Raw genomic sequence first — 18,930 nt, forward strand, 5'->3', positions numbered from 1 at the left:
ACGTCGGCTGTGACACCGTCACGTTGACGATGACATTTTTTATGTTGGCTCTATGACATTGTCACATTAGCTGTGACGGCGTCCTGTTGGCCATGACAATGCAGTGAGAATCATTCATCACTTCTTCACTTCTTCCTGTACGTTTTACTATAGCTGCTTAGGGGTTGGTTGTATTTCTCTCCAAGTTTTGCATTTATTTGCCCTGGACAACAAATCCAATATAATGTACATTGCAAAGCTGTTAATGTTGTAAGTTGATTAATCATTCATTGTCTCACAACTCCTTCTTAAACATACTTAGCTCAACTTTTATTGTAGATATTTAACCATTCAAGGAACAAGATCTAGTAGTTGCAATATAAACTTCAATTAAGGAAATTTAGTAACGTATAAGTACAGTACATACAGTGTCTCTTAAAGTGCTTTAGAGCAGTACTAACAAAAATACAGTACTTCATGTTGCATGTGTTTGTAGATTTAATGGAAAAGTAAAATTGTTTCACTGTCAAATCAGGTATCTCCAGAATCAAGATGAAGCTGTGTCCGAATTGGCGGCTACGGCTAGATTTTTTCGTTATCATGTGTTGATGTGTAGGACATCCTTAGCAACAGCCTTAACAACAGCCGCAGCCGTATCTGTAGATGCCAATTTGGATACGGTCTAAGCTTCACTTGGACTAGTTATCAGTATCAGTACAATAAGGTGTTTTAAAGCAAAAACTACGGCAAATCCAACTACAACCCTGTTGTAAATCCAGATTAGTCTGCTTAAAAAAGGGGGTACCTGTGAACAAAAACCCGATCCAACCTCTGTGCATTGTTGAGGATAAAGGCCTAGAGCAAGGCAGGCCTGCGAGAGCGCATTTTTGCATTTCAATGCTGTGTTGAATGCATGCCAGCGGTGCCAATGTCATGAAAGTTAGACATGTATAAAGGGCGTGGTGCTGAAATAGCCGGAATTCAGCATAATTGATTATTTTTTTGTGATTGCAATTTGTTCTTTTTTCAGGGATTTTTTTTTTTATTAAGTAAGAATTATCCTGTGATAAAATATACATATTTGCATGTTCAAAAAGTAGGGAGGCTTTTAGTAAATTCCAGCAACCCCGTCCCTATTAATGGGGGTGATGCAGCGCTTATAGCAAACCCGTTCCCGCAGACCTGGAGCAAGGCTTACGGTTGTGCCAGAGCCAGATCTTATCATATTTCCAAATAGAAAAATTGTATTTGTGACCTTTAACTTTTGTCCCCAATTTTATCTAACGGGAAAACACCTTCTTATGATTTAGTCACTGGTTTATTTATTATTTTTCCAGCTTTAGTAAAGATCATTCTCTAATTTTTTGTAACTAAAATGCCAACCACAGTTTGTAAAAACGCTTTTTCAAACGGCTTTGCTTTATAAATTGATTCCGTCATAAAAATGAACAAAACAATCTCTGGTATTTTGAGAAGTGCCCGTGTATCATGCACACAAATCTTTAAAAACGTATTTTTGTTATTGAACGATATTTTTGTTACAAAAAGACCTTTCTAGTTAAAAGACAAAAATTGCATGTAATAAAGATAGTTCTATTCTCTTAAATCAATAATACGTGGTATGGGTCAAATAAACTCCTCTCTTTACAAAATTATATCAGTTGTTAAGACTCTTCTTCTTTTATTCAGAAAGTACCGTGTCGTGGCCGAGCGCACCGGAATCAAGCTCCGGTGTTTCTGATCTGTAGAGGGGGTTCGAGTCGCGGTCTTGACACTTGTGGTCGATATGGTCAATGTGAGAGCTACGTGTAGTTACGCACTCGAACTTGCTCCTTATTTAAACCTAAACCAAACTTAGAACCAGAACTTAAAATCCTATAAAATCACATTGGATTATTAATAACTCACAAAATAGTCAACAGAGGGTGCTATTCATCCTTACAATAGTTATTGTCAAAGTGATATCTTAATAGATTCATATCCGAACTTCACAATGGAATAAATAAATATATAATATACCTTATCTTTTTTTTTTCACAAACAACAGCATTTATAAAAGCCAAGTCGCTGTGAAAGATTATAATGTAGTCACCTTTTGAAATATATACACCAATAATAAGACGATAATAAATTTTCTTATTTACACCTGGCTCTATGAAACATTTAAAGCCTTTGTAATGCCTACTATTAGAGAATGCATCTGCTTCATTGAATCTTGGAAGTATTAGAAGCATATGTTCGTTAGCTCATCCACTCAATCCAGTAACTCAAGTTTTGCAAGACACCGTTTGAAAAAACATTGAATATTGTCAACCACTGATCCCTTTACACCGTTTCAGACAGGCATGCCAGAGTCGCGGTGAACCCCCCCCCCCCTCCCCTTTAGACAGGCGAACATATTATAACATTTACATTGCCCTTGACTCATGACAAGATCAACGTCTGAAACCAAGGCGCTCCAGAGTCCAGTCACTCTTAGCCTGAACATCTGACGTCACACTTCGAGGCTTGTGATTAATGCCACAAACCTGCCTCGAGACAGGCGTGTATATTCACCTTTGACCTACATTAATTGGACATAGAGAGACACAGTCAAATTCCATTGCGGACGTGACAGCTGTTTGGGCATCTATGGAAAACTAGCTCATTTCACTGCAAGTTTATGAAATGGTATCATTGTACAATGAAATCACTGGATTTAAGGAGCAGTGACCTGTCTTTATATTGCGAATAAAGACAAGGGCCAAGGTCTAACTGTTTCAGACGCCAAACTTTTCTTGTACTTAATTCAGAATTTGGTTCGCTGCGACTCTGGAGCACAGTTCTGAAACGGATGTCCGACGGTTTACTTATCTCCTTTAACAACTTGTTTTTCCTGGAGATCAGCTTGTTTTGCTGCTGGGTCTTTCCAGCAACAACATCTCGAACAAGGACAAGCATCCAAGGTCAACGCATCCGTTAATAACCTAATACATACAAAAAACGGAACATTAACATTTACAAGTGGCAAACACAGTAGGATTTTGTATTCATAAATGGAAATTGGAATCAGGGATAAAGAATATTAATTTAGTTTTACCCATTAAAACCGATGTGTGTTAGCACTGTAGGCCTACACTCAGTACTTTCCCCAAGCTCTGTTAAAAACACCACAGGCATATAACTCGGGAGGGATTTGAACCCAAGACCCTTGCAATTCGAGAGCAGTGTCTTGTATTCCAGAAAATCACAGGCATATTACTCGGGTGGGATTCAAACCCAGGACCTTTGCAATTCTAGAGCATTGCCATACCAACTAGACTACTGAAATTGCCCGGTGGATATAGAGGCAGTTCAAATCCTGTTTAGCAGCGGGTACTGCAAACGACAGGTATGTTGTTATAAGAAGACAGCAAAACCAAGAAACACAGAATTGAGATTGAGGACTTCGGAATGACTCTTTATATAAGCCTCTTCTTAACCATGCTCTTTAAAAATGAAAGGAGAGCAGATTGTTTTATGCAAAGCAACAAACCCAGGTCTTTCTGCAACTGCAGGAATGACCTTGTTGCATACTTCAACTTAATTAAAATCCAGTATAAACAGACAGACGTCAACAAGACAATCACAGTAAACAGCGTACCAGTTCCTAATAATTACTGTCTGAAAGAGAGAGGGGGACATGTCTATTTGCCCAAGGTTGGTAACCAGACCGGCCAATGTAATTTTCTTAATGGAGTACGTCCATTGCTAACCCAACCAAACATTTAAAAAAAAAATCTAGATTCCAATTAAAAATTTCCTCAATATCTATTATTGTCCTAAAAGACCTTTCTATTTCAACATAGTTGCCCACTTACCAAGCAAAGGCTGGCAAACCATGGGGAGGCATAAATGCCAAGCAAAAACAAACAGCCACAGCTTGTAACAATGTTAAAACCCATTTAGTTTACTTCACCCATTTAATTCATTCTTGCTCTGTTTGTGTATTTGTTTTTTAATTTTTTTTGGCTATTCCTTGTAATGTGCGGTAGAGTATACTTATATAGGTCACTGCGCAATATAAATGTCCGTATTATTATGTTGAATGGTGTTGAAATTGTTGGGAACAAGGCAACCAATCAGGGGATGCATAGTGTAATTTAAAGCTTACAGAAATGTTGAATTGTGTCACAACATCTGTTAACCTGGAGCAAGGTTCGGGTGGCGACTAGAATTGACCGACTAGGGACAACCAGAAACCATAGAGCACAGGGAGATGACTATATCGAAACTCTATGATCGAACCATGCACTGGAGCTTGGTCAACTTTGGTCAATCGAGAGCTACGTCGGCTCTAGTCAATTCTAGTCGCTCAACCCAACTTGCTCATGGTTGATAGTTTTGGTAACATTCGGCCGTACATCCATGCCAACAGCGTGGTTTATTTTAAAACAATAGAAATATCTCAGTCAGTACACTTACATTATTCCATACACAAATAGCAGGAAAGCTATGCAGAATCCAACAACGTTGTCTAGGTACCACACAGTTGGATGTTTACTGGATACCTCTGAGCTGACCAAAATACTGAAACCTGTCACAGCACCAGCCAAAGAACTGTAACCTGTCGACAACAAAAACAGTAATAGTAATAATTATAACACACCTCTCGCTTGCTCTGTATTCTGGTTGGCTGAAACACGGTCACTTCGGGTGACCTAATATTATAGTCTAGTGATCGCGCGCGCGTGTTTTGCAGGAATAGTGCCCGTCGGGCACTAGTCTTTGAAAATATTGCCTGGTTACAGCGACCTCTCTTGATGTGAACCCTGAACAGCAACTACAAAACTTCCTTTCGTTTCCAGATTTCTGTTCTTATTTCACATTTAGGACCAAAAGAGGGGCCTATTTCCCTGGGCCTTCAGCCTCGGAAAATAGGTCCCTCTTCTGGTCACTCAAAGTCCCTTGGGGGAATAGACGTACACTAGTTACCTCATTGCTAGTCAACATGTGTATTAGTTCTTATATAACGCATTTCACAATAACCGTCTCAAATTCGCTTAGCTCCCCGCTATTGGGCATTAATTCATTCCTTTAATCTTTCTCCGCTCCCTGGGGAGTACGCCACCTGTGCAAACGTAGCATGTCAAAGGCTTTTACATACACAATATCAACCTCTAGCCTCACTGGTACCCATTCATACCCCTGGGTGGATCATTACAATGCCAACAAAAACCAACCAGTTTTTTTAGAGCACCTGACTCAAACTCTGGTGTTTTTAAACAGCGGAGTGTGGGTTTGAATCCCAGTTGTGACACCAATGCGCTAAAGCAAGACACTAAAACATGATGCATCATCCTTAGGACGGGACAAAAAGCTGTTGGTCCTGTGTGTTCTGTAACACAAGTAAGAGAACACAGCTCTATCTAAAAGACAATGTGTTCGCCTCGGTGTTCCTGGTTTGAATGGCTGCATGTTGCACCAAAGCACCTTATAAACCATGAACGGTCTTTAAAGGCAGTGGACACTATTGGTAATTGTCAAAGACTAGCCTTCACAGTTGGTGTATCTCAACATATGCAAAAAATAACAAACCTGTGAAAATTTTAGCTCAATCGTTCATCGAACTTGCGAGATAATAATGAAAGAAAGAAAACACCCTTGTCACACGAAGTTGTGTGCGTTTAGATGGTTGATTTCGAGACCTCAAGTTCTAAATCTGAGGTCTCGAAATCAAATTCGTGGAAAATTACTTCTTTCTCGAAAACTATGGCACTTCAGAGGGAGCCGTTTCTCACAATGTTTTATACCATCAACCTCTCCCCATTACTCGTCACCAAGAAAGGTTTAATGGTAATAATTATTTTTGAGTAATTACCAATAGTGTCCACTGCCTTTAATACTATTATGCCGCTAAAAAAAAATACAAAAAAATCCTACTATAATTGATTGATTGTATATCTGTCATGCGTACATTCATTAGTGTGAAGTTTATCTCAATGGGAGTTACATGTGCTGGTGGGTCCTCACTATTGTGTCAATAATAAATGTTATGATTCTGATGAAGGTTAAAGGACTTGAATTTACTCACCGTCACTTTTTACTGCCTTGCTCTCGAGTTTCTTAGCAATTACAATCTTAAACAACGCCAGGAATAAACATACTGTCCCGCTGACTGCAGCTAGTGTGTACAAGACTGAAAACTGTGGGTAGGAAAGTAAAATGGACAGGATTAGTGAAAATAAGATAAGAATCTTGGTTAGAGAGAAAACATGCAAAACAAATGAAGTGTGTTAAGGCTGTGGAAACTATTGGTAATGACTCAAACTAATTGTTAGCTTAAACCTTATTTGTTAACGGGCAATGGAGAGCTGTTAGTAGTATGCAAAATTGTGGGGGAAAAAAAAACGGTTCCCTCATAAGTAACATAGTTTTTAAGAAAGAGGTAATAAGACTTTAGACCTGAAGCCTTTATAAGCATCTGAAAGCACACAAATTGTTGCAACAAGGGTGTTTTTTCTTTTAGTACTCTCTCTTGCAACTTTTCACAAATCTCTCTATCTTATATACATGTTGGGACATACCAACCCAGTGATGGTATTTAATAAGGGAATCAATGTGTGGTGAAGAGGTTTTCAACTAGTGGTTTTATCCCAACGAGGCCTGGTTCTTGATAATTTCACCGAGACGAAGTCGAGGTAAATTATAAAGAACCAGGCCTTGGCGGGTTTAAACCACTAGTTGAAAACCGATTCAACACACTTTGATTTCCATTCATAAAACCCTTTTCGGTCAAAAAACATTCACATTAGTTTGGTCAAAAAGTAAAATAAATGCAAAAATTATAATTTTTCAATGATTTCTTTCAACACAACACCCCTCCAGCTATGAAATGGTAAGACCCTGTCAAGACCATTGGTTAAACAACTCAATACAAGGGAATGCTGTGCGCATCACGCGTATTGCGTGATGTGGCACAACTGTCTCAGCCATTGCTCTCGACCAAGAGGAATGAAGAAACTGTCTTATAAGCACAGGTGCAAACTCGCGTGTCACACACATGTTTCAACACTTTTTACTGGTCATAAACAAAGGTTTATACACTCCCACGTGACGCGCTCTCAACCAATAGGAATAGCGAAACTGTCTGAGGTATTTATGAGTGGTATTTAACAATTACCAAAGGCATCCAGTGCCTTAAATTACACAGCTTTTTCTGTGCAATTTCGACCAGCCCACCACCATGTGTCACAAATCTCGGACTTTAAACAGTGACTATGCACTAAAAACAACCTGCCACAACTTGACCCAATACAACAAAATAAGAAAATAAAAATTAATAAAATCTAACTTTAAGTCCAACACAAGTCAAAAGTACCACACTGAAGCCACAATCAAAGTGAATATTGTAGAAAAAGTGGTATTTAAACAACCAATTACAGAAATTAGAATTCGAAAAAACCCAATGAGTAAACTAACGAATGCAAAAATCAAATCAAAATAAAAGAAGCATAAAATATAAAGTAATAAATACTGTTAACCTTCAGTATAAATAAAATAAATATACAAAGTTATTAGAACACCATAAGCAAAAGACCATCATGAACTGCCACCTAAGTGTAATATACTTGTGAAAATAATTTGGGGAAAAATTAGTGAGACATGGAGAGGAGGTGCTTGAAAGTTAAAGGCACTCGACACTATTGGTAATTACTCAAAATAATTGTTAGCTTAAAACTAACTTGGTAATGAGCAATGAAGAGCTGTTGATCTAGTATAAAACATTGTGAGACACGGCTCAATCTGAAATCTAAAGTAGTATTGTTTTTTTTCGAAGAAGGTAATTTGTCACGCAAAGATAAAAAGACTTGAGGCCTGAAGACTTTTTTAAGGCATCTAAATGCACGCCAATTTTTGCAACAAGGGTATCTTTTCTGTCATTATTCTTTTGAAACTTTGATGACTAATATGGAGTCGAAATTTATAGATATTAGATATTTTTAATTTTATGCACTGGTTGGGATCCACCAGGTGAGTAAGCTTACAAGTGAGAATACTGGTCTTTGACAATAACCAAAGGTGTCCAGTTCCTTTAAAAAGACAACAATGTCATAAAATGTAACAATGGAGGGTAAAAGTTAAAGGATTTGGGTACTTTTTGTAACACAAAACACAATGTCCACAGATATACATTACACTTACACCTTTTGAAGATAGTGATAGTAGAAAGCGTACCTTTAAATATTACTTGCTGAGGTGCTGTAGTTTTTGAGAAATGAGCAAAACAATGTCATGAAAATTCGTTTTTACATGCTAAAATAATTTTCGTCTCATGATCACTGAGACAAATTTTTTTTCAGGACATTGTTTTACTCATTTCTCAAAAACTACAGCATCTCAGCAAGTAATTTTTTCAGGGAAGCTTTCTACTATCGTTATCTTCAAACTGTATAAGTTTAATGTAAATCTGTGGACATTTTTTGTCCTACAAAAAGTGCATAGACCCTTTAAGAAAAAATAAGAACTCAAACACCAACTGTATAAAAAGTGAACACCAATGTTATCCCCAAAAATTAGACTTTGTATAAGGCACACATGGCAAATCAGGGATGCACTGTTAGGAAAACAAGCTGAAAAGTTGCCTTGACAAAGAGGCTACCTGAGCGCAATGATACTACTCTTACATTTTTCGTATGGGTTTGGTCTAAGACCTCGGTGATGTCTCGTACAATGATAGCAAAGCTGGCAATTAGGAAAAAAGATGCTAGGAATAGCAAGGCACTGGCATCAGATTGCAGTATGAAAAGACAAAAACAAAAATTTGAAAGTTAACACAGCTATGCAAAAATGTAATATAAAACAATTTTTTTTCACTGTACTTCACTTTATTTTTGTTTTGGTTGCGTGCCTTAACCTTCAGCCCAATATGATTTTTTAATTTGATAAATTGATTGATTTTTTTTTTTTTTTTACACAAAAAATAATTAATTTGTACTACCAGTACAAAAAGATTTTAATTAACATCCACACATTAGTAGATTTTTATGTGCAATACCTCAACTGAATGCTTGAAACTTTCTATAACTGTGGAGACTATCAAAGCAGCTATTTAAAATTTATGTCTAAACTTTTGGGTAAAATCAGACAAAAATCTGACAAAAATAGGACAAAATAGGACCTAGCATCTTAAAGGCATTGGACACTATTGGTAATTACTAAAAGTAATTGTTAGCATAAAACCTTACTTGGTAACGCGTGATGGAGAGCTGTTGATAATATAAAACATTGTGAGAAATGGCTCCCTCTGATGTAACATAGTTTTTGAGAAAGAAGTAATTTTCCACAAATTTGATTTTGAGACCTCAGAATTAGAATTTGAGGTCTTGAAATCAAGCATCTGAAAGCACACAACTTCGTGTGACAAGGGTGTTTTTTCTTGAAACACAAAAGTCATTTTAGTTCGCATCAGTAAACTCCATTGCACCATCTGGATGGTTTGTAACAAAATTGAACTTAAAGACACTGGACACTGTTGGTAATTGTCAACGACTAGTCTTCACAATTGGTGTATCTCAACATATGCATAAAATAACAAACCTGTGAAAATTTGAGCTCAATCGGTCTTCAAAGTTGCGAGATAATAATGAAAGAAGAAAACACCCTTGTCACACAAAGTTGTGTGCGTTTAGATGGTTGATTTCGGGACCTCAAGTTCTAAATCTGAGGTCTCGAAATCAAATTTGTGGAAAATTCCTTCTTTTTAGAAAACTATGGAGGGAGCTGTTTCTTACAATGTTTTATACCATCAACCTCTCCCCATTACTCGTTACCAAGAAAGGTTTTATGCTTATAATTATTTTGAGTAATTAACAATAGTGTCCACTGCCTTTAATAGGAAACTATACTGTTATCAGATAGCAAGATCAGTCCTTGCAACAAGTTGTCCACTGTGCAATAGACAGTGGCAAATGCAGACCCATATCCCTTTCAAATACCACTTAAGTATCATAATGCTAATGGAAAAACTTATCGACATTTCCAATGCAATGCCACCATCTGTTATACAGAATGATACGTAATGTATTCGCCTTTACAATTGAAGGTTTTCTGTTTATAATTTCTAAATATGTACTTGATATTAAGTACATCTCCTGATGCTAAATTGTATTTGTTTTCCTCACTGAATTTTCTCTGAAGTAAGTTGAATATTAGATTTAATTTTATTTATAGGAATACAAATAATTTTTATTTTTTTATTAGACATTATTATTACATTCTTTCGTGATAGGAAGCCAAACCATACTGTGCCATAATTATTGTTCCATATTGATGACCAATTGAGTCCAAACTTTCAAAGATTTGTTATTTTATTAAGAATTACTGAGCTTTGACAATTACAAAAAATGTCAATTATTTTTTGGAGTTTGCACTGTGTGACTTTTTACAATCGATACAAGCTTGTCCAGCTGTTATTTCTCTTTAATTTATGTGGAAATTATTACAAAAATTGTATGACCAGTGTAGTATTTTGCCTGCCAGAAAGGCCCTGGAATGTATAATGTCTCTCTTTTTGTAAACAAAGGTTACATTGTCTATAAATATCATTTACTGTTTAAACTCAATTTACAGCTGGTCTAACGAGATTGAAATTGTCACTGCTCGGTTGAACTTAATTTCAAAACAACAATAATTTACTACATTCTCATCAAATATTTAATTGTAAAAAAGAAGTTACAAAATAAAAATAAATAAATAACAAGTACAACTGTATAATACAACATGCTACACATGACAAAATTATATTTAAAAACTGTACTGAGGCTGCATGCACAGTTTACATCACAAATAATGTGAAACTTAACATTCAATAAATCAGTGTGGAATATGCTGCTCAAACATAGGACTCGAACTGCCTCTAGCTACCGGACAATCTCGGTGGTCTAGTTGGTAAGACACTGCTCTAGAATTGCAAAGGGCCTGGGTTCGAACCCCACCCAAGTAATATGCATGTGATTTTTTTTCACAGAAATCTGGAAAGAACTGAGTATACAGTGCTAACACACATCGGTGTATGGGTAAAACTAAAAATGAATGCATGTACAGGTCTTTCCACAAACTTTCATCAGTAATTTTGTGTTGCTGAATAGGAGACTTTCTGGGACGATAGAGGGCAGCAGACTTACCGGGTAAATCCATTGTTCTCAGAATTATGCGCATGTTCAGAACTACGTAAACAATGGAAATTTACCCGGTATGTCTGCTACCACCTAGCGTTGGAAAGTCTCCCATTAGTCAATCATCCTTTCATTCACTCAGATTTCATGCTTTTTGAAGGGGCACAGCAATTTCCCTCCGATTAGGGCACTTCTATGAGGAAAATGTCAACTGTATTGGAACTTTGCAAAGAACATCACGGCAAAAGCACAGGGGACCTGGCAATTGCTTAGCATGTCTACCCATTGAAAGCGAGAACTGCAACAAAATGGATCCGGGTGTTTGAAAGAGGGTGCACAAAACCAAGGGGGCGTCAGTAAAAAAACTAAGTCCCAACAGTTGGAGAACAAAGAGAAGTTCTTGATTAGTGGGACTCAAAAACATGTCTGTGTGTGCCATGGTGTTATTTTGAGGCCTCTGGAGCACATACAGACGGATAATTGGTTTGATGTACAAATACATTGAAGCTTACTGTACAAGGACAAAATATAGCACCAACACAATGTAACCTTATCACTTTAACAGTCAGGCTAAACAAACAGATGTCCACAAATCAATAAACACAGAGACTTACTTTATTGCTGTACATGACTTCACCCACCACCATTGGTAGCGCTAGATGCAAATTAGGTTTGATTCAATCATATTTTTATTCTAGGGACTGAAGTGGCAATATGGTTTACAAGTACAGTGCGGTGTAACCAAAACATAAACAAAACACTCTCACAAAAAATTCACATGAGAAAATAGCTGTCCAAGTTGCGTATTTGTTTGCGGGCCCTTTTAAATTAACAGCACGAAAAAGCTTTGCATTTAATTATTTTTATTATTTTCTGGGTGTAGGGGGGCCTTCAATGCATGAAACCAGTCATTTGTCCTTTTTGGGGGGAGGGTGAGGGGTGTGAAGGAGGTTATACCACTGGCAGTCTCTCATTTTTTGCCAACGTCTTTGTTCAGGGGGTGGGGGTCGGCACGCCAGTCAGAGGTCATGCAAATTATCAACTGTATCAGTTATGATATTTGGTCCTTGGAAAAAAGGAGGAAAATGCAGGCCTGTATGCTTCGTTTTTCTAAAGGGCAAGGGCACCAAGGCATTTTCTCCTTGCTAAGGGGCACTCTATGAGAATTGTAACCTACTACTGCATCATTTCAAGGGCACCAAGGCAATGACCAAGGGGCATCGAGGCAACTGCCTTTGTTGCCTCTGTGAAATATCAGGCCTTATTAATAAACATTTTTCAGATTTTTGCAAAGGCAAAAAATAGTCAGAAAACAGATTCGAGTAGGAAGAAAATCATGTCTGTGTATTGACCCAATCCACCTGACGTCATCATCAGAATTATCTTGCATGTGCCATATTGGTGAGCAATGTCAATGTGCGTTATACAGTAAAGTGCGCATTTTAGGCAACGCAGCGTTTTTCCACGTAAACATATTGCCAACCAAAATGGTGAGCGTGGCACAGTCGCCGCGTGTGACGTGCAAGGGGTCAATACTGACATAAAGCCAGGGAACACGTTCTGGTGAGTAAAATAGAAAATTAGGAAAGAAAAGCATGGTATTTTTTTTAAAATTCATCCACTTACATTCTTTCTCTGCGCTCAGAGTAGACGTTTGTTAAAGAACCATAAAATCTCCAAATGACGACAGCTGATGTACAGACATCCAGAATGCAATCAAACTGTAAAAAAAAAATGATTTTGTTTTGTTTTAATATGTAATTCTACAAGACTGCAGCTTGTAGCTCAAAACGTTTACCGGACCAGAAATTATATTTTACAAGACACGAATCTTAAAGGCACTGCATGGTCACCTTTGGTAATTGACAAAGACCAGTATTCTCACTTGGTGTATCCCAACAAGTGCACAAGATATCAAACCTGTGAAAATTTGGGCTCAATTGGTCTTGGAAGATGCAAGATAATAATGAAAGGAGAAACACCCTTGTTGCACAAATGTGTTTGCTTTCTGATGCCTTATAAAAGGCTTCAGGCCTGTTGTCTTTTAATATTTGAGCGAGAAATTACCTCTTTCTCAAAAACCACAATGTTTTATACTTTCACGGCTCTCCATTGCTTGTTACCAGGCAACTTTTTATGCTGACAATTATTTTGAGTAATAACTAATAGTGTCCAGCGCCTTTAATAAGAGAAGAGTTATCTCAATTGCTTGTGGGTAAGTGTTCTTTGATTCTCAACAAATGAAAAAGATATTAACCAAACTCAAAGTTTATTTTCAAACATAATTTCTTCTTCTTGCAAAAGAAAAAACACAGTGACGTAATACTCAAATAAAAAACCAACAAGACCACTGGACTTGTTTGGTCATAATATTGTTGTGACACCGCCAACAAAGGGCTAGATAGCTCAGTTGGTAGAGCGCCAGCACGTTAATCCGGAGGTCGTTGGTTCGAATCCCACTCTAGTCAATTCTTTGTTCAACTCCCAAAGTCATAATATTGTGTATGAAAAGGCCTTTAGAGCGCTTCGGTTCCCTGAGGTTCTATTCCCAGAGAGCTGGGAGAAAAAAAGGAATGTTATAGGCCAAATGACCTGCCGTCGATTTCACAAAACTCTTCTTAACTGAGGATTAATCTTATGACTTAGGACGAGTCCCAACCCTGCACTGTAGCATGCAGACCTTAAGATTAATCCTAACTCTTTGTGAAATCGACGACGGGGCACTTATGTAAAGCGCATTAAGAATTAGTCATTTACTGGCCCAGTACTAAAACCATCGGCCTCTGGCCTTAGTTTAAAAACTTCAATTACTTACTGCAAATCCAAATGTAGCCGCACTTTCTGTCATAATAGAAACACCTGTTGTGGATTTTAAAGACAATAACAAATCATTAAGGCATTTTAAACATGGCAATGTTTATGAGGACTTAGGAAAAGCACTTTGAATACAATGCTTTAATATGCCATATAGAGCGAACGATTTTCTTCATCCCGGGTGTTTTTTGTTTTATTCATATCTCGCTCAAATTTTCACAGGTATGTTTTTTTATGCATATGTTTAGATACACAAGTGAGAAGACTGGTCTTTGACAATGACCAATAGTTTCCACTGTCTTTAAGAGCACCGCATTCCTAATCTGGTGTTTTCTGATCGGAGCAGAGTGTGGGTTCAAATTCCCAGTTGTGTGACACCTGTGTCCTTAAAAGCAAGACACTTAACCATGATGCTTCGTCCTTTGGATGGGACGTAAAGCATTTGGTCCCGTGCGTTACAACCAAGTGCACTTATCGAAAAGAGAAGGGGTTCCCCTCGTGTTCCTGGTTTGATTGACAGCACCTTGAAAACTGTTGCGGAACTTTGAAAAAAATAGTAGCCCAATAGGGACACCGCTTTAGAGGAAATTGTTGTGCTGAAATGTGGGAACATGGGGTGGGGGTACCCTCTTCCCTATATATGCCATGGTATTGGCATAATAAGGTTTTGCTTTGAATTGAAATAAATTCATTTAACTTTGTGAACCCTCACCGAAACTTATGCAACCCAGTACTAAGAGAACAATGACAGAAGTCCAGGCAACGACTAAAGCGGATTTCCTCCAAAATTTAACTTGTTCGACCGTCAGCAGATGAGTTCCATCCAAAGGAACTAAATAGAAAAGAAAGAAACGTCAATACACTCAATAAAAAAAAGGACATCATGGTATTCAATCGCATGTAATTGGCACTAAAATACAAATTAAATTATTCGGCTGAAACACTAATTAATTTTTCAATGGTATATACACTTTTAATGGACAGACATAAAGTACAAACAAAAGTTTTCAATTTTATCACATTGTGGTATGACATGGTTGACTAAACACAACGCTTGAAGCCGATACCAGTTAAATTCAACTCAATGTTGTTGTGGGACAAATTTCATAAAGCCTGTAAAGTTAACACAAAAACTTGCCGAGTACAAACAAAAACTGTTGCTGAGCAAAACCAGGTTACAAGCCAGAATAACATACAGTTACCACTGGTGTGACTTGTACCGCAGTCTTTCTTTTTTTACTTAGCCAAGAAAAATGCTAAGCAGAAATTTCTGTATTTGACCTTGGAGAACCTCTTGAAACTAATATGTTGTTACTGCATTCAACTCCAACAAACTGGTGTGGTGAATATAATGTTGGATTTACCCATACACCGAAGTGTGCTTACCCAAATTCTGTACAATAAAATCACAGGCATTATACTCGAGTAGGATTTAAACCCACAACCTTTGATATTCTAGAGGTGTCTACCAACTAGACCACCGAGATTGCCCTGGGCCCAATTTCATAAAGCCTGTAAGCACAAAACCTGCTAAGCACAGGAAAATCTTGCTTAGCAAAACAAGTTACCCCAGCCAATATTCCGCAAAGTTTACACTGTTCCGACTGGTGCCCCACTCATGTTGTGCTTAGCAGAGAAATTTGTCTGCTTATTTTCTGCTTATTTTAACAGCTTTATGAAATTGGGCCAAGTAGCTAGAGGAAGTTCGATGAGGTGAAATAAAATTGATATATCACTGGGTCTCATGCATTACCTTCATCCATGTTGCTGATATCATTTGCCCCTGACAAATTATCCTCGGTGCTTCCATGGGACGTAAGTGTGTTGGTATTGATCGGCACATTTTCCAACTCCATGTTTTTTCAGTGTATCTTTTCCGCGTTCCGTTTAGTTTTTAAACCATCAAAAAATCATCAAAAACCATCAAAATATCATTCAAAACTCACAGCCATTTCTTCTCTTCCCGAAGAGCCGATTACAAAGAATACCCGGTACTGAAAGAAAACAAAGTCAATGGATAATTATTTTTAATGTAAAGACAATTAAAAATATAGCACTCCGGACAAACGCATTGACAAAATAGGGAGACTGCCAACATACGCTTGATCACAATTTGTGCAAATCAATATGTGAATGTCTGCACTCGAGAGATCGGTTGTTGCCAGCTTGGCATTTATACCACATCACTAAGCTTGGGCGATATCACGATATTATCGAATATCCGATATTAATTTGGAAACGATTTCGATATCGGATGGATTTGGTTTTAATCGAATAATCGATACATCGCGATATATCGCAATAATCGCGATATATCGCAATATCGTTTAAATATTGCGATGTATTTGCTAGCTGAGACATCTTGCACCCCATAGGTTTGGAGTAAAAGCAGAAGAATAGGTCATTAGAACACCTCTCTTATGCTATGATTGTCTCTTCTACAACTTTCACTTGGAGTTTGAAGACTGATGATGTCAAATTTCATTAATCGCGATTATATCGAATATCGCGATATATTGTCGGCGATATATCGTGAATAAAATAAATCGATATCGCCCAAGCTTACACATCACCTCTTGGGAATTTGCCTAGGTCATATAGGCCAAGGTCTTGATCAAGAAACATTTCTTTGTCCTGCCACCACGTTTTCATTTGTTTTCAAACATTTACTCATAAGAGGTTCCTTTTAAGGTACATTTTATACCAGCCCAAATAGCATTAAATTTGCATTGTTGTGGCTGTGCCTGACTCAATATTTGCCTAACAAATTCACAGTGGTCACGTCGGGTTAGACTGCAGGACTTGCAATCACAAGGTTGTTGGTTGGAATCCCCCAGCTAACCGCTGATTTCACAATGACTACAATAAAACATTGTCGTCTTGTTTACTGAATCACAATAGATTGGTTTGTGCAATTCATAATCATAGACGTTACTTTCGGTACGGAAAAGAAGAACAATAGTTCACAGATTTACAAATAACTTACAGGGTTTACAGAAGGTAATGGTGAAAGACTTCTCTTGAAATATCATTCCATGAAGTGCTTTACTTTTTGAGAACACATTAAAACAATATAAATTCTCGATAGCGAGAATTACGGATTTATTTTAAACACATGTCATGACAAGGCGAAACGTGCGGAAACAGGAGTGGGTTTTTCCGTTATTTTCTCCCAACTCCGATGACCGATTGAGCCTAAGTTTTCGCAGGTTTGTTATTTTATATATAAGTTGTGATACTTGAACAATAGGCCCTACTGTTTACCGAAAGTGTATGGCTTTAAACCAATGTTTGTTTGAGAGGGATTGGCTGTTGCCAGCTTGGTGTTTATATCCCCTTGTGGGAGTTTGCAGAGTTCCATTGATGGGAAGATCATCTAAAAAAAAAAATAAAAAAAAAATTCCCCGGAACCTTCTCGAAGTATCCCAACTAGGCCTATTTCTATCATCAATCTAGAAACTAGGGAGCCTAGTGGAAGTAGAATGAAACTAGGAGAGGCCTACCTCTCACTCATCAGATACTCTCACCTACAATACAACCACAAACAACCGAGTCTAACATGTCCAATGAGATGGGGAGGTTCCGCTGTCAGTCAGAATAATGTCAGTTTTTACCTTTATGGTCAGTGAGTGCAGACCAACAACTCGTCAAAATCAGACCCTAAATTATAACATCATCTCTTCACAGACTCAAAGACAAACAAAGACTGCTATCCGAGAACTATAGTCTATACTCTAATACCAATCTGGAACTCACTCCTGCCACAAGTTAAATCAGCCCGACGCCAATCATTTTAAAGTCCTTCCTTGAAAATATAAAATTTGAGTAGGAGCATAATATGCATAGGGTCTCTGCACGTTTATAGCCCAGTGGCGGTGGTTTGTGCAGTAAAGACAATACAAGACCTATACAAAGCTCTCCTCCTCAACGCAACTTCAACTTCCTCCAAAGTACAACAAAGCAAGTTTAATGTTTGTAAAGTTGAGTAGAAAAATTTACGGATACAAATTTAATATCACTTACTTTTTACTGACTTAGATTGGAGCATCAACTGTAGATTTTCCTTCCTCCATCAGTCACCATGAATGATTACACTAATATAGTAATATAACTGTACTTTGTACATTGTTTGTTGTTTTGTGTACACAAGCACAGCACGTCAATAAACAATTGACTTTAATTCATACCTCCATCTTTCATCACAAGGAATTCCGAAACAACTACTGTGCTGGACACATGACGACAACACACAGACAGTGTGATGTGCTGGACAACAACAGCTGTTTGCACTTGCATATAGCAATAAAAAAATTTTGACGCGCACCGTCGATGGTGGGGGGGGGGGGGGGGGGGGGGGGGGGGGGAGGGGGATAGACGGTTGCAAAAAGGGGATGATGGACGCGCCCCCTTTTTTTACACACCGCGTCATTTAATTACGTTTAATAGTATTACACGTGACGTGTTTATTAATATCAGTTAATTAATTACTATTAATTTCACAATAAAGTGAAATTGGACGGCAGTAAAGTAAAAAAGAATAGTGCATTGTGTTTGTACTTTAGTCATAGAGCTTCAGTAAGATGACTTTATAGTCAATGTTTTACAGGAAGGGAAAAAAAAGGATTAGACACATTTTTTTGTTTTTTCTTCACGTCTGTCAATAAACTCATTATTACCTCTCATATTAACTCAATTTCATACTTGTTTTAGCAAAGTCATAATTACACCATTTCTATGATAATTGTGACTTCTGCTTTTTTCTTATTATGAGATCATATAGTTTTGTTATAGTATTGGGTCACTTTTGTAACAGCTTTATAATTTAGCGCAATTAAAAACACTGTTGATCAGGGAATAGACAATAAAAAATAGAAGACGCTCATCTTCTGCTTTATCTCAGTTTATCTTATGTTTATCACTCTTTGCACCCTCTGCATCTTTACCATCTATACAAAATGCGGCCACGCCCCCTTTATGCCCCACCGACTGCTCCCAGTTGGTT

General features: G+C 37.6%; 1 protein-coding gene across 2 annotated transcripts; it reads right to left on the reverse strand.

The window, feature by feature from the left end:
• Positions 1–252: 252 nt before the first annotated feature.
• On the reverse strand, positions 253–18,120 carry LOC117291226 (transmembrane protein 163-like). 2 transcript variants are annotated; one of them, XM_033772836.1, is made up of 9 exons: positions 17,952–18,120; positions 15,875–15,922; positions 14,641–14,760; positions 13,930–13,973; positions 12,741–12,835; positions 8,625–8,721; positions 6,032–6,143; positions 4,423–4,564; positions 253–2,945 (listed from the first exon to the last, which is right to left on the reverse strand). In XM_033772836.1, exons 1-9 carry the CDS (start codon positions 17,974–17,976, stop codon positions 2,825–2,827), a joined length of 804 nt encoding a protein of 267 aa, XP_033628727.1. In that variant the 5' UTR covers positions 17,977–18,120; the 3' UTR covers positions 253–2,824. The 2 variants fall into 2 exon arrangements, with proteins under 2 accessions (XP_033628727.1, XP_033628726.1); XM_033772835.1 differs by having other exon boundaries at positions 15,682–15,922.
• Positions 18,121–18,930: the final 810 nt, after the last annotated feature.

This window comes from Asterias rubens, chromosome 6, assembly GCF_902459465.1.
Source record: "Asterias rubens chromosome 6, eAstRub1.3, whole genome shotgun sequence".
Taxonomy (NCBI): Eukaryota; Metazoa; Echinodermata; class Asteroidea; order Forcipulatida; family Asteriidae; genus Asterias; species Asterias rubens.

Bases quoted from the DNA above. Each gene is read 5' to 3' on its own strand.
- LOC117291226 (XM_033772835.1), bottom strand. From the start codon at position 15,784: ATGGAGTTGGAAAATGTGCCGATCAATACCAACACACTTACGTCCCAT. The intron at 13,974-14,640 runs GTGAGGGTTCAC...AATCCACAACAG, and splicing joins ACTGGGTTGCATAAGTTTCG to GTGTTTCTATTATGACAGAA. The intron at 8,722-12,740 runs GTAAGTGGATGA...ATCTGATGCCAG, and splicing joins TCTGAGCGCAGAGAAAGAAT to TGCCTTGCTATTCCTAGCAT.